General features: G+C 41.7%; 2 protein-coding genes across 2 annotated transcripts; one reads left to right on the plus strand and one right to left on the minus strand.

The window, feature by feature from the left end:
- Positions 1-838: 838 nt before the first annotated feature.
- trmu (tRNA 5-methylaminomethyl-2-thiouridylate methyltransferase) lies at positions 839-8847 on the minus strand. The gene is made up of 11 exons (XM_014152772.3): positions 8654-8847; positions 8319-8484; positions 7599-7705; positions 7331-7456; positions 6554-6726; positions 3954-4007; positions 3750-3816; positions 3517-3617; positions 3229-3373; positions 2284-2366; positions 839-1544 (listed from the first exon to the last, which is right to left on the minus strand). The coding sequence occupies exons 1-11, from the start codon at positions 8733-8735 to the stop codon at positions 1398-1400; spliced, it is 1251 nt and encodes a 416-aa protein (XP_014008247.1). The 5' UTR covers positions 8736-8847; the 3' UTR covers positions 839-1397.
- Positions 8848-8891: 44 nt separating this feature from the next.
- On the plus strand, positions 8892-12235 carry srr (serine racemase). Its single transcript, XM_014152774.3, has 7 exons — positions 8892-9026; positions 10120-10304; positions 10478-10659; positions 10759-10889; positions 11006-11154; positions 11329-11418; positions 11633-12235. The coding sequence occupies exons 2-7, from the start codon at positions 10121-10123 to the stop codon at positions 11872-11874; spliced, it is 978 nt and encodes a 325-aa protein (XP_014008249.1). The 5' UTR covers positions 8892-9026; position 10120; the 3' UTR covers positions 11875-12235.
- The last annotated feature ends 2707 nt before the right edge of the window (positions 12236-14942 follow it).

The raw sequence follows: 14942 nt of genomic DNA on the forward strand, positions 1-14942 counted from the left end.
GCTGATATTAGGAGCACACCCTTAAAGGGAGTGCTCCTAATCTCAGCTTGTTACCTGTATAAAAGACACCTGTCCACAGAAGCAATCAATCAATCAGATTCCAAACTCTCCACCATGGCCAAGACCAAAGAGCTCTCCAAGGATGTCAGGGACAAGCTTGTAGACATACACAAGGCTGGAATGGGCTACAAGACCATCGCCAAGCAACAAGGGTTTTGCCACCAAGTACCAAGTCATGTTTTGCAGAGGGGTCAAATACTTATTTTCCTCATTAAAATGCAAATCAATTTATAACAGTTTTGACATGCGTTTTTCCAGATTTTTTTGTTGTTATTCTGTCTCTCACTGTTCAAATAAACCTACCATTAAAATTATAGACTGATCATTTCTTTGTCAGTGGGCAAATGAACAAAATCAGCAGGGGATCAAATACTTTTTTCCCTCACTTTAGGGGCATAGCCATGGCAGCCAAAATAATGTGCTGCCCAGCATTTTATACACCCCAACTAAGCATAATGGGATATTAATTGCTTAATTAACTCAGGAACCACAACATACTTTGTATCCCACATTTACTCCAGTGTTTCCATTATTTTGGTAGTTACCTGTACATTCCACCTGGTGTAACATAAATTATGTTAATTTAACCACCAGAAACAGTGGATAGGCAAAGTATAGAAGGTTAAGTATAACTTGTACGTGTTCGCCCCCTTGTGGCAAGAGAGGAAGAGGATGCGAAACAGTAGCTACAGAGGTAAAGTAAAGTGACACATACTTCAGCTGGATTTCTTCAGTGAGGTTTTCTGCTGGCCACAAAATTGCAAGAAATCACTAATAATTAAAAAACAATCGTAAGTTTAATCACTTGCTCTTCATTTCTGAATTCAAGTTATTCTCTATTTACATATTTTATAATTGAAAAGAATGCAGTTCAATCCAAAATGTGTTTAGGTGAAATGGCACCAAAGGAACAGGCACACTACTTGTTTGGATTATCACAAAAGCCATAATGTTTTTAATATGCATTTCACATTTTCTAATAATCTGTCCAAATAAATAAATTAGACAATGAATTACCATGTGCATGGTTGTACACAGTCCACACTATCAAATAATGATGTACATCACAAGTACCCTAATAGGAAGAAGTATCAACTGAGGGCAACAGTACAGAGGAAGTTTGAGTGTGTTTTTTTTGACAAGTGGACAGGTCCGAAAGCATGATCAGTGTGCTCTTCTGTTCTTCAGTAGTGGTTCAGAGAATGGGATAAGGCTTGTGGAAGTACAGTAGTCTTGTCTATCAGCAGTGTGACTGAAGTCTGCAATGTAAGGTTAGGTCCATATCGACAGTGGATAGGCCTGGGCCTAGGTCTGTTTCTAGGAAGTGTCTCTCAGGCTCAGCTGGCTGGTTCTGGAGTCCCCTCCTTGGCCACAGGGGCTTCCTTCATGCGGTCTCGCCCCTGTTGGAGAGTGTACTCTGTGGGGCCCAGACGGACGATCTTCCCACTTCCCAGACACTCATCCCCCTTGTACAGCACTGCAAACTGGGGGAAATGAGTGAAGTGAATATGGAGAAATTAGAAGGGAGGGTAGTGATGAGCAGACATCGACGGAAGCTTTGAAGCAAGGCTATTCAGTCAATGTTGAGGTAGATGAGACGGGCACAGAAAATTGATGTTAGGGGGAGACATTGATGCTGAATATTGACTCCTAGTCCCTCTGAACTAACCTCCACATTTGAGTGCATACACACCACTATTCTCTATCGCTTTTCTATTCATCTACCCTCACTCTGGCCTCGAGCCCAGAGCTCCAAGACAAACGCGTCTCGGCCATATTGTTTTCTCAGAGCAGCGGATTATGGGATAGCGCATGAAGAAAGGGGGGTAATCCAAGCGTGGACAAGGCTCTTTGTACCCTGACTAGAGTCTGGAGTAATCCCTGTCAGAGAAACCAGAGACACACTGGAGCAGCTGGCTACGTTTGTTGGGCCTATGATAGGCCTTTGTTAGCTAGCTAATCAGGATCTTAAGGAATAACACACTGGGACTAACACACCAGCTAAACTAAAACCACTGTAATGGTTCATGGGTTGGCTTTACTCTTTAAAGCTGACCTAACGACAATAAATCAATTTGAAAATGGCCTAAATAAATTTTACTCATAGTTAAAATTCTTCTGAGAACAAAACATCCCTAGAAAGTAATGAAACCAACTGCCCAAACTCTGAAAAGGGTGAGACAGGCGGCTTACATGTCTACGTGTGGGAAACAGAGAGCTTACCTGTCCTGGTGTGAGTGCTCTGATTGGCTGAGACAGCATGATCCACACAGAGCCATCCATGTTCAAGGTCACAGTGCAAGGGGCTGGAGATACACAACCTCACTGTGTTATTAACATGTCACTAACACTTTTGAAGTGTACATTTTTGACTCAATAAAGCTGTTTTTTTAAGCCGTATGGGAGGTAACGGTATTGGGTTTTTTTTACCCCCTTTTTCTCCCCAACTTTGTCATATCCAATTAAGTTCTTGTCTCATCGCTGCAACTCCCCAATGGGTCCGGGAGAGGCGAAGGTCGAGTCATGCGTCCTCCAAAACATGACCCGCCAAACCGTGCTCCTTAACACCCACCCGCTTAACCCGTTAACCAGGAAACACCGTTCAACTGACTACCGGGGTCAGCCTGCAGGCACCCGGGCCCGCCACAAGGAGACGCTAGAGCGCGATAAGCCAAGTAAAGCCCCCCCAGCCAAACCCTCCCCTAACCCTGATGACGCTTGGCCAATTTTGCGCCGCCCTGTGGGACTCCCGGTCACGGCCGGTTGTGACACAGCCTGGGAACGAACCCGGGTCTGTAGTGACGCATGAAGAAAGGGGGGTAATCCAAGCGTGGACAAGGCTCTTTGTACCCTGACTAGAGTCTGGAGTAATCCCTGTCAGAGAAACCAGAGACACACTGGAGCAGCTGGCTACGTTTGTTGGGCCTATGATAGGCCTTTGTTAGCTAGCTAATCAGGATCTTAAGGAATAACACACTGGGACTAACACACCAGCTCAACTAAAACCACTGTAATGGTCCATGGGTTGGCTTTACTCTTAAAAGCTGACCTAACGACAATAAATCACCCGCATTAGACCGCTGCGCCACTCTGGAGGCCCAGGTAAAGATATTGTTAATGACACATCCTTACAAACTGTGTCTGGCCCTAATGTGTTATGTGACTCACTGAGAGGCATCTGGTGGATGAAGCGGAAGTGACACTCCATCATCTTGGTCTGGATCAGCTCAGTGGGAGGGTCCTCCGTTATCCAATGGAAACGATCTGTTCGGACCGTGTCTCTGAATAGAGCCGGGTGATTGGTGGTCGGACCCTGATGTTAGGGAGTTTAGAATCAGAATCCCATTGAGAATCAACAGCAAGGAGGTAGGAGATCTGCCTGTATTGTAGTTAGGCCAGTTGTTTAGGACACAATTAGGTATAACAGTATTGAAGAGGTAGAAACCATTCCTTTACCACAAACACTTCTCCAGTAGTAATGTCTTTGTCCACAACAAACCATGCATCCCTCTGCCCACCAATCCTAGCCCTTTGGCCTAGTGTCAGGGTGAACCAACCTGAAAGGAAGAAGAGGCAGAGAACCAGTCGTTAATGTAAAGGTTTACTATTGGAAGAGCAGTACTCTTATAAAGGATAGTGGGACAAGCACTACCATAGAAGATACCACTGAGGATATCACACAGCATTACCTTTATGTTCCCCCATGATCTTCCCATCCTCAATGGAGACAAAGTTCCCCGGTTTTAGCTCTAAATACTGACAGAAAAACAGGAATGCAGATATTGTTATTACACACAAACATGTTTATTTATTACTATGGCCATTGTATCTCAATAATGAACTGTATACAGTAGTTTCTTTCTTCATTCAGTGTGTGTATTTTAATTCCATACCTCTAGAATGAAATCCTCAAATTTCCTCTCTCCAATAAAGCAGATGCCCATACTCTGGAAACAGATAATGATATTCAGTGTTGCCACACAGTCCACGAAAAAATACAATTGATTTTGTAAGATGTAATCTATGTCAACACAGTGTAATTAGGGTGTAGGCCGAACAACAACAATGCAATGAAATGTTAATCTGTAGGCAGCTCAGAGAGGAGAGATGATCAATACTTTATCTACACTCCTGTCCATATGTACTTGGACAGCGAAACTAACATTTTACATTTGGCTCTATACTCCAGCATTTTAGATTTGAGATCAAATGTTTCATATGAGGTGAATGTACAGCACGTCACCTTTTATTTGAGGGTATTTTCATACACATCTGTTTTACCGTTGAGAAAGGAAAGCACTTCTCCCCACCCCCATGTGAAGAAGTAACAAGTATTTGGCCAAATTCACTAATGGTGTATCAATAACAGGGGACATTAGCATTTTTGGGAGGGTATGATCTTTGTTCATGATTTTGGGGGTATGATCATCATTATTCATGAATGATTCTCTGTAATCATGCTAGCCTGCACATTAAGAACAGATACCACACCCTAACAGGGTATTTTTCCCCTTTACTCATAACAGAATGAAAAGTAAAACATTTTGATTTAAAATATGCAAATCCTCAATAAATATAAACACTTCACACGTATGACGGATGCATACGCCTTGATCATACCAACAGCGTCATTGCGCAAAATGTTATGCAGAATCATCTGGATATGTGTGCAACAAAAGTTCAACATTCACCTGCTACCATTTTTGTCAAGATGTCCACACATATGTTCGATAAATCCAACCTATGCACCACACAGAATGCAGTCAAACTGACTCTGCAACACAATCCTGCAATGCAAACGCAGCGTTCCATTGGAAATGAATGTACTTCTGGTGTACCAAAATGCAATAACACTGTCGGGGCGATGGAGGTGATATTTTGCAAAAAACTTACAGATAAAATGCCACAAGATATCAAAAAAAGCAGTTGGACAAGTCTGGTTATAAGTCCTAAGAACCAGTGTGTGGAATAATGTAAATGTACCTCCTTTGAAGGCTGAGAAAAAGGTCATTTTGAGAAAATGGCCGATAAAGACAGGCCGGACAAAGTTAAATTACTGTTTAACGGATGCCTCCTTTTTTCTGCAAAAAAATAAAAATAAATAATCAGATGTGTTATTTTTCTGGCAATATATGCAGCGCTTTGTCTATAATGCACTGTCCGCTCTCCCTTGAGGCTTTCCCAAGTTGATGCACAAGAGACCAAACAGCCTCAGATCACGCACCAATTTACTGGCCAGAGATCAGGGCATTCATCAGCAAAGATGCAGTGCAAGCTGACAGTATTTTTGACAACCAAATTGAAATCAAAATTATGGACGAAATCGAAGTGCGTCAGCTGTATGGTGATTTGCGATTCATAACTTACATTTTAAAAAGGTACTACCAGTAGTAGTAGGCCAACTGATAACACCAAGATGGAATGGGTTTGAAGTGATGCGCCGCCGAGAACAGCTAGCACGTCCAGCAAAGTACATCGCCAGTGGCACGCACACACTTCGAGCAGATCAGCAGCTCCACAATGATGTGATTGACTGTCTCCAAGGTGGGGGCTTTTCGTGGCAGCCAGACGAGACAATCGAAGGAGAATGCGTTGAGCAAAGTTACTAGGCTCGAATTTAGTGAAGCTTGAACTATATACACTACCAATCAAAAGTTTGGGGTCACTTAGAAATGTCCTTGTTCTAGGCCTCCTCTGTCCAGTGTCTGTTCTTTTGCCCATCTTAATCTTTTCCTTTTATTGGCCAGTCTGAGATATGGCTTTGTGGCTTTGCAACTCTGCCTAGAAGGCCAGCATCCCGGAGTCGCCTCCTCACTGTTGGTGTTGAGACTGGTGTTTTGCGTGTACAATTTAATGAAGCTGCCAACATAATTGCAAAAGGGTTTTCTATTGATCAATTAGCCTTTTAAAATTATAAACTTGGATTAGCTAACACAACATGCCATTGGAACACAGGACTGATGGTTGCTGATAATGTGCCCCTGTACGCCTACGTAGATATTACATTAAAAAAATTGCCATTTCCAGCTACAATAGTCATTTACAACATTAACAATGTCAACACTGTATTTCTGATAAATTGTATTTTAATGTACAAAAAAATAGCTTTTCTTTCAAATCAATGACATTTCTAAGTGACCCCAAACTTTTGAACGGGAGTGTAGATTGATGCTTCTAATTGTGCATGTTATAAACTACACTTTTTATGATGATAGGCTATACTCTATGGTTGGATTGATGTATTTTTTCCAATACTACATTAATTTGGCAGACCTAACTTGATTGACCCTGTTTCTACAAGGCCTAGTGTGAGAGGTCTAAATCATATTTGTAACCTCATTTTAAAGTTGACATTCTGTACTTGTCGCCTCATATGAAATATTTGATCTCAAATCGAAAACGCTGGAGTACAGAGACAAATGTAAATGTTTTGCTTTAATGTCCAAATACAGTACACACAGAGGGCAGTGTATCTGTCTGTGTGGTTAGTTACCTCTTTCTTCTTCAGGACGTGTTGGAAGCCGGCCTCGGCTGCAATCTTCTTCACGTAGTCTTTGGTGAGTCCCGACAGGGGAAAGAGTGTACGCCGCAAAGCATCCTGAGACATCTGACTGAGGAAGAATGTCTGGTCCTTAAAACGGTCTGCTCCCTGGTACAACCTCACCGCTTCAACGGAGATAACAAAGGGTTAAAAATCTAAGACACCAATCTAATGACAGCCCTATAATATCGGTCCCTATATCTAATATAACCAATCTTGGTACTCATTCAAGTTCCCTGAATTTCTCTACACATATCAAATGTCTACAGACTTACAGATAAAAGCCTTTCACATATAAAACTCGGTACCCTGGACCGTTTGAGAATTCTACAGAACATATTTTGATTTCACAAGACCTGAAAATAACCGTTTCAGGGTGTGATTAGCAAGACGCACATTCTACATGACGTTAGTGAGCTAGCTTCTTTACAACGGGCAAAAAAGTTTCACGCGACTCATGCTGGCGCGTCACAATACCTGGTACCTAGGTCCTGGATCTTGGACCCCCTACTCACGCAGGTCCAGGTTTCATTTCAACCAGGGTTTGTTTGCATTTCACACATACTTTATAGGGGTACCAAACGCTACAGGATCCGGATCATAAGGGGATATGTGAAAGCACCCAAAGTCTCCATATTGTTATAGAGGTAAGATTGACATAATAATAATAATAAAACATTGGTATAAGAAAAGCACAGAAAGAGGTTGAGAGGAGTCTGTTGTTCTTACGGTTTCTGATCTCAAAGCGGTCTCTGAAGACATGTTGAGGGGAAGGAGCCAGATGACTCTGTTGGAAGACATCTTCATCCTCCTGAGATGTCCTGGCATAGTGGCCTGTCGCCATGGCATCAGCACCTAGGGGGAAATCAGCAACAACACAATATTGCATTTTTTTTGTACAAGCTCAGTTTATTTAATGGTACTTGAAGTTCTTAGCATACTTGGATGTTTTTATAATATAATGCATACTAATACTGAGCATTATTATACTACATACCCAAGCCGTTGATGGCATAATTGTAGAAGTGATTGAATTTTATGTGTTTGTTGCACAGAATGTCTGGATTTGGTGTCCTGCCCTTCTCATATTCCTTCAAAAGATTACTGAAGAAAGGAGACATTGGTCAGACATTGAGGAAGAGAGCAATCTGGGGTGGGTGGGTATAATTTGTGGAACATTCCGAAAGGAATGTCTTCCAAAAACGTAAATAACAAGGTTGCCAACAAACAACGCACGCACAAAGTTGTATAGCGGTAGAATAAGATACCGGGTAGGGAGTGGGCTATGTCATAAAGTTTTTCACTCACCATGTTCATGCTGAAAAATGTCTGTCCTCTCTCTGGTAGTCTATGGATAAACATTAAGAATAAGCTACGTGGTGAGTTGATGCCTATTCGGCAGCTAGTTAGCTAGGTGAATTGATTATGCTACTTTGTATGCGTTGTTTGTTGGCAACCTTGTACTTTACAACGTTTTTGGAACTGATTCCTATTGGAACGTTCCACAAATTATACCCATCCATCTGGGGTATATTCATTTATCACATTCTGTTGCAAACGGAATGAACACACCCCAGATCTAGGCCTGTGACGCCAACCTAATCCGGTGATAACTCACATTACTTCAATTAAGGTGAGTGCAGCTGTCTACTTAGCCGGGCTACAACTGTTCCAATTATACAAATTTAACAATCATCTAATTAAGGAGGATACCTACGTGAACACTTCGTGCCAGTACTCTTTGACGTAGGACACTTGATGAAAAGGTATGTCCAGACTCTGGCACACTTTGTAGGCATCTTCACAGTCCTTTTCGGAGGAACACACCCCATTCTCATCCAGGGAATCCCAGTTCTTCATAAACACTCCAGTAACGTGGTACCCTGTCAATAAAACAAGCCAATGGGAAGACGAGAAACTTACAGTAAACAAGCAACATTAGATATAAAATAAGACATATTCCGTTAAATCATAAAAATAAAAAAATATTCAGTTTATTTGTATCGTGTTTAGCTAGTTAACGTTGACTGTTCCAGTGAAGGTACGTCTCACCTCTTCTTCTGAGTAACAAAGCCGTTACAGAGCTGTCAACTCCCCCAGACATCGCGCACACGATATGTCTCACGACACCCATGATTTTCACAACTATTTGCCACGAAAATACGTTTTAAATTGACTAAATCAGGTTTCAACTTAACTTTTTCGGATAGACGCGGCCATTTTTTTCGTTCCGTCTCAAAACAATGTCCGACTAGAAACAAGTTGCGTGTGGCTTTACCTCCAGCTGTGGTTTACTTGTGTTGCGGGTGCCAGGATAACTGTAACACTGTGTAAACATAACGGAGCTGTTGAAATTCTGCTCCGTAAATTGGATAAAAACTCTCGAAAATCCATACATTTGCATATATTTTTCGAAAGTATCAAGGTACGTTGACTAGAATTATACAACGGTCTCTGATTATATTGACTGTTACACCCGCAAAAGTGGAATATATTGCACGAATGTGTACATCTGTAGTAACAGTTCCACCATGTCAATCAATGGTGAGATAATTTTGTGTTACGTGATTTCATTAACGTTAACTCTTTTTGCAAGTATTAACAGAGTAGAAGAATGAAACAATATATAATGTTTAATTTGGTGGAAAAGAGCTAAGCAAGTCATAAGGATAATCCTTCTCATCAAATAAAATGTTATTGGTCACATACACGTGATTAGCAGGGTGTAGCGAAATGCTTGTGCTTCTAGCTCCGACAGTGCAGCAATATCTCATAAATTACACATATACCCAATACACACAAATCCAAGTAGGAATGAATTAAGACTATGAACATATGGACGAGCGATGTCAGAGCGGAACGGACTAAGATGGAGTAGAATAGTATAGAATACAGTATATAAATATGAGATGAGTAATGCCAGATATGTCAACATTATTAAAGTCACTAGTGTTCCTTTCCTTAAAGTGGCCAGTGATTTCTAGTCTATGCCTATAGGCCTCTAATGTGCTAGTGATGGCTGTTTAACAGTCTGATGGCCTTGAGATAGAAGCTGTTTTTTAGTCTCTCGGTTCCAGCTTTGATGCACCTGTACTGACGTCGCCTTCTGGATGATAGCGGGGTGAACAGGCAGTGGCTCGGGTGGTTTTGGCCTTCCTGTGACATCGGGTGCTGAAGGTGTCCTGGAGGGCGGCTAGTTTGCCCCCGGTGATGCGTTGGGCAGACCGCACCACCCTCTGGAGAACCCTGCGGTTGCATGCGGTGCAGCCCGACAGGATGATTTCAATTGTGCATCTGTAAAAGTTTGTAAGGGTTTTAGGTGGGGTGGGGGGGGGGGGGGGGGGGGGGGGGGGGGGGGTGCACCCTCTGCTGTTTCCTGAAGTCCACAATCATCTCCTTTGTTTTGTTGATGTTGAGTGAGAGGTTGTTTTCTATGCAAATGAATGACTGTTTTTAGGATAATCCCACCAAAGACTGTTTTCAAACCACTTTGATACAACTCTGTGGTTGTCTTCCAGCATGGTGGACGTGCCACTATCAATGAAAGCCATCACTTTGGATCTGCTAAGAGATGCCAGAGAGACAGTGAGGACCAGTCCTTTGGGAGTCATCAACACTCCTATGATCCCATGGTGCCAAACAACACTACCGCTCAACATCCCCTGTAACATCCACATCAAACTGGAGAACATGCAGAGAACTGGTGAGTTTGTGTATGAATTAGATGGCTTAGTCAGGCACATTTACATTACTACTGTACACGTTTCAATTAATAATGTAGGCTGTTTTGTAGTAGATATATTGATAGACATGGTTGATGTTGGACATTGAGAGTGATACAATAACAGCAGTTTCTGTCATTGTGTTAATTGCCAGGTTCGTTTAAGATAAGAGGAGTGGCCAACCAGTTTGCCAGGAGACCAAAAGGAGCCCATTTTGTCACCATGTCTGCAGGGAACTATGGGAAGTCTTTTGCGTATGCCTCTAAACACTACGGCTCCAAGGGGAAAGTGGTGATGCCAGAGACAGCCCTTGTATCCAGATCTACACTCATACAAGTCAGGTTCTTGTTTCCAATTGACTGCTTCAGTCTTTAATTGTATCATCTAAAATGACACATCTGAAAATAACCAAACATATCTGTCCATTCGCTCCAGAATTTTGGATGTGAGGTGGAACGGGTGCCTACAACCTGTCTGATGAACGTGGTGAATCGTTGTGTCCAGGAGGAAAACATGACGTTCCTCCACTCATATGACGACCTGGACCTGATTGCAGGACATGCCAGGTATAGAACAGCCGAACAAGGCAACAGAACCAGCTTTATCCGGGCCTTTTACCTCTTTTAGAGGGAAAATAAAATGCTGGTCTGTCTCTCTCCCTTCCCCTCTCTCTGTGCTGTAGTCTAGGTTTTGAGGTACTGGAGGTGATGCCCCAGCCTGATGTAGTGGTGGTGTGCTGTGGAGGAGGAGGTCTACTGGCTGGGGTGGCTGCTGCCATCAAACTGGCCGGCTGCGAGAAGACAAGGATCTATGGAGTAGAGCCAGAAGGAGGTACATAACACCTGTTGTTTAAATCTCACCAAGACAATATCAGGCAGGGCTTTTTACAACTATGATACACCACTAACTGATATATATGAACATACACATGGGACAATATACTGAGGGGTTGATATACAGTATGACCATTTTGTTTACCTTAATTTCCTGTCTTTGATTCATTAGCCTGCACCATGTACAAAAGTTTCATCGAGAAGAAGCCTATAGGCATGGACAGCAAGAGCATCGCGTCAGGACTGGCTCCACCTTTTGCAGGTACAGTACATTGGCTAGACCTAAGTAAATCCTAAAAGATCAGGACATAAGAGGGAACAACTTTGTCTTCATCTGGAATGAACCATAGCCAAGCAAACAGATCTGTGAATTGTACCTTCTTTACCTGTACTCCCTGATGTGTTTTGTACCATAAGTCACGTAAAGGTTAAAACATCTACCATTGCTAACTGCCTGGTGTGTTGTCCCCCCCCAGGCACCCTGCCCTACGAGCTGTGCCAGCGCTATGTTGAGGAGATTGTACTGGTGAGCGATGAGGAGATCAAGGCTGCCGTGTCGACCCTGTACAGGGCGGGGCTCCTGGTGGAACCGTCAGGGTCCGCGGCATTTGCAGCCATCGCTAACGACAGAATCCCTGACATTGCTGGGAGGAACGTGGTGGTCATCCTCAGTGGAGGAAACATTGGCAAAGACGAGCTCACTAACTTCCCTGATTGAATATCTAGTTACTTACTTAGGTATTTTCCTACTCATGAAGCATAGGCCACTGACAACAGTTTTCCAGCGTATTTAGTCCGGGGTGATTTGTTCAAGTTCTCCTCATGCGTTTCCCCATTGAATGTTCACAAAGTTATTATTACAGTGACTACTACAGAGAATAAAGAATGATTATTCCAACCAGTCTGAGTTAGGAGAAGTAATGCATTATTATTTTACTACATTGACTGTTACAGAGAAGAAAGAATGACCATTGCTCTAACCAGCTAAAGTTATGTGCAAATCATGCATTATTTTTCTCACTAATACTTTTTATACTGTGATATTATCTTTTTGCAAATAAACTATGCAATGTATTCAATATCAGGAACATATGCTGTGTTTGATAATTGAAATGTCAACAACTCAACTGTGCTCTTTGTTCAACTGAAAGACAAATTCTCATGTCCGTACTACATAGCAATCACTTGATGGGGTGTATATTAGGCACGTAAGAAGCACACATGCCTAGGTAACACTATCAGTGAATCAGAGTGGTGGTGAAAGTGCACAGTGATGAGATTGACACTCATTTCCAATAAATATCCAGGGTCTTATTCTGGTGACATGATGATCGATGCTTGGCTGCCATTTGACAAATAATTTCGCTAATTTGCCCATAAAAATCTCATCATGTAGACAATACCCGCACTATATATCTATCTGTTATTCGTCCATCGTCTCTGCATTGTGACCACATTTTCCTGGTCCTTGCAAGTATTAACATTATTTGGGAGATTGTTTCAAAATAATGATTTCAGTATCATGATTGGACAATTTTTGATGCCTTGAGTCAATGGTGTCAATTGCCAATCATTTTGCTGGGTGCTATAATGATGAATTAAATAGTTTCACCATATCTGTTGACACATGTAAAATATCCAGATACAATGGTCATCACTAGTTAGCACAGCTAAAAAGTCTAAATTGTCTAAAAATGAGCTTTTTGGTCTTAATTTAACATTAGGCATAAGGTTAGCAGTGTGTTTAAGGTCAGGTTTAGGTAGAAAATCTCATTTTAAGAAGATAAATTGTAGAAATGGGCAAGGATTATCCATAATTATGACTTTGTGGCTGTGTTAACTAGGGACGACCAGATAAAATGTGTGTCTGACTACCTCTGGAGGTGGTTCGAGGGCATTACTACACTCGATACGTAGATGCGACTATCAGAACACAATGATTGCAATGAAAAAACAGGTTGGCAGCATTTACAAAAGCAGCCCAATTCTGATATCTTTTCCTCTAATTGGTATTTTGACCAATCCTAGCAGATCTTTTCATATCAGAGCTTATTCAGAGCTGATCTGATTGGTCAAAAGATCAATTAGTGAAAAAAAATAGCAGAATTGGTCTGCCTGTGTAAAAACAGCCGTCTGGACGTACAAAATTCCGCATTGAGGTCTGATTGTGCTCAGATCAGGCTGACCCCCTCAGGAGCTGGTTGGGGACGCATTGTGTCCGGCTTTCTTCTCAGTCTGGATACAATCAGGTTACCAAAAGTGCACACAGTGTGTGATGTCATCAGCATTCCCATCACAAGTCTTCAGAAACTTGTGTGAGCCACCTTTTTATTATAACGTTGCGGAGCAAATACGTTCCTACCCACTGGGCACAGATGTCAGTTCAACGTCTAGTTTTGATTTACATTTGCTTGAGTTGTTAACTAACGTGAATTCAACGTGAAATCAAACAAACATTTCAAACCTATCATTGGATTGGGGTTAAAGTTGGGTGAAAAAAATACAAAATTACCTTACTTTGATTACTTTTTTCAAATCGAATCAGTTTTCCACATTGATTCAACATCACATTTAATTTATTTATTTTTAGTTGGAAACAATGTTGATTCAAACAGTTTTTGCACATTGGTTATCGTGTGAGGAATGTGTTTGCTGGCCTCAAACGCTAGCCACCTGGCTTATATTTAGAAAAACTCATTTTTGTTTGGCTAGAGTTATAAAGATTGTTATAAATAAGCAAAAATGCACGAGAGGGTGTGGTATATGGCCAATATACCACGGCTAAGGGCTGTTCTTATGCACGACGCATCGCGGAGTGCCGGACACAGCCCTTAGCTGTGGTATATTGACCATATACCACAAACCCCCGAGGTGCCTTATTGCTATTATAAACTGGCTACCATCATAACTAGAGCAGTAAAAATAAATGTTTTGTCATACTTGTGGTATACGGTCTGATATACCACGGCTGTCAGCCAATCAGCATTCAGGGCTCTTATAAAATGTTGCCTATGCCACCTCATATTTGCCACCGTTTGCAATGCTTACTGGCTTTTGGATATAGCGCAGCAAAAGGGAATCTGATTCCGGACACAATGTGGACAAGGCAGACACATTTAAATGTAGGTGTAGATGCATGATGTTTGTAATTCTATTATCAGAATACAAAAACTGCATTAACTGTCAAGTCTAGACATGGCCAGAAAGATTTAATTACAATCAGATCTTTCTGGTGTACCAAAATGCAACAACACTGTCGGTGTGATCAAGGTGTCAGGCTACAGATTAAATAAATGAATTTAACAGGGTAGTGAAAGTGCACAGTGATGAGATTGACGCTCCTTTCCAATAAATATCCAGGGTCTTATTCTGGTGACATGATGATCGATGCTTGGCTGCCATTTGACAAATAATTTTGCTAATTTGCCCATAAAAATCTCATCATGGAGACAATACCCGCACTATATATGCGAACTGTGGGCTAGAGCGCAGTACCAAGGCCAGGGTGGCCATAATGGTGGGCACATTCGCTATATAATGCATTTTTTTGTGACTAAACCATCAGTTGAGTTGAAAATGCGATGGCAATCCATCGACATGTTTTATTGGGTACATGTGAATTTAAACGCAAAAGTTATTTTTATGTGCACTACACCACCTCTCCGCAACAAGTCAATTTGATAAAACATCTCTGATGGGGAAATATGCATATAGTTTTTATGCAGATTTTACAGTATTTGCATGAAAATCTGTAGCCAATTGGATGGGAACCTAGCTATAGTCACT

The sequence above is a fragment of the Salmo salar genome, chromosome 17 (genome assembly GCF_965601325.2).
Source record: "Salmo salar chromosome 17, fSalSal1, whole genome shotgun sequence".
Taxonomy (NCBI): domain Eukaryota; kingdom Metazoa; phylum Chordata; class Actinopteri; order Salmoniformes; family Salmonidae; genus Salmo; species Salmo salar.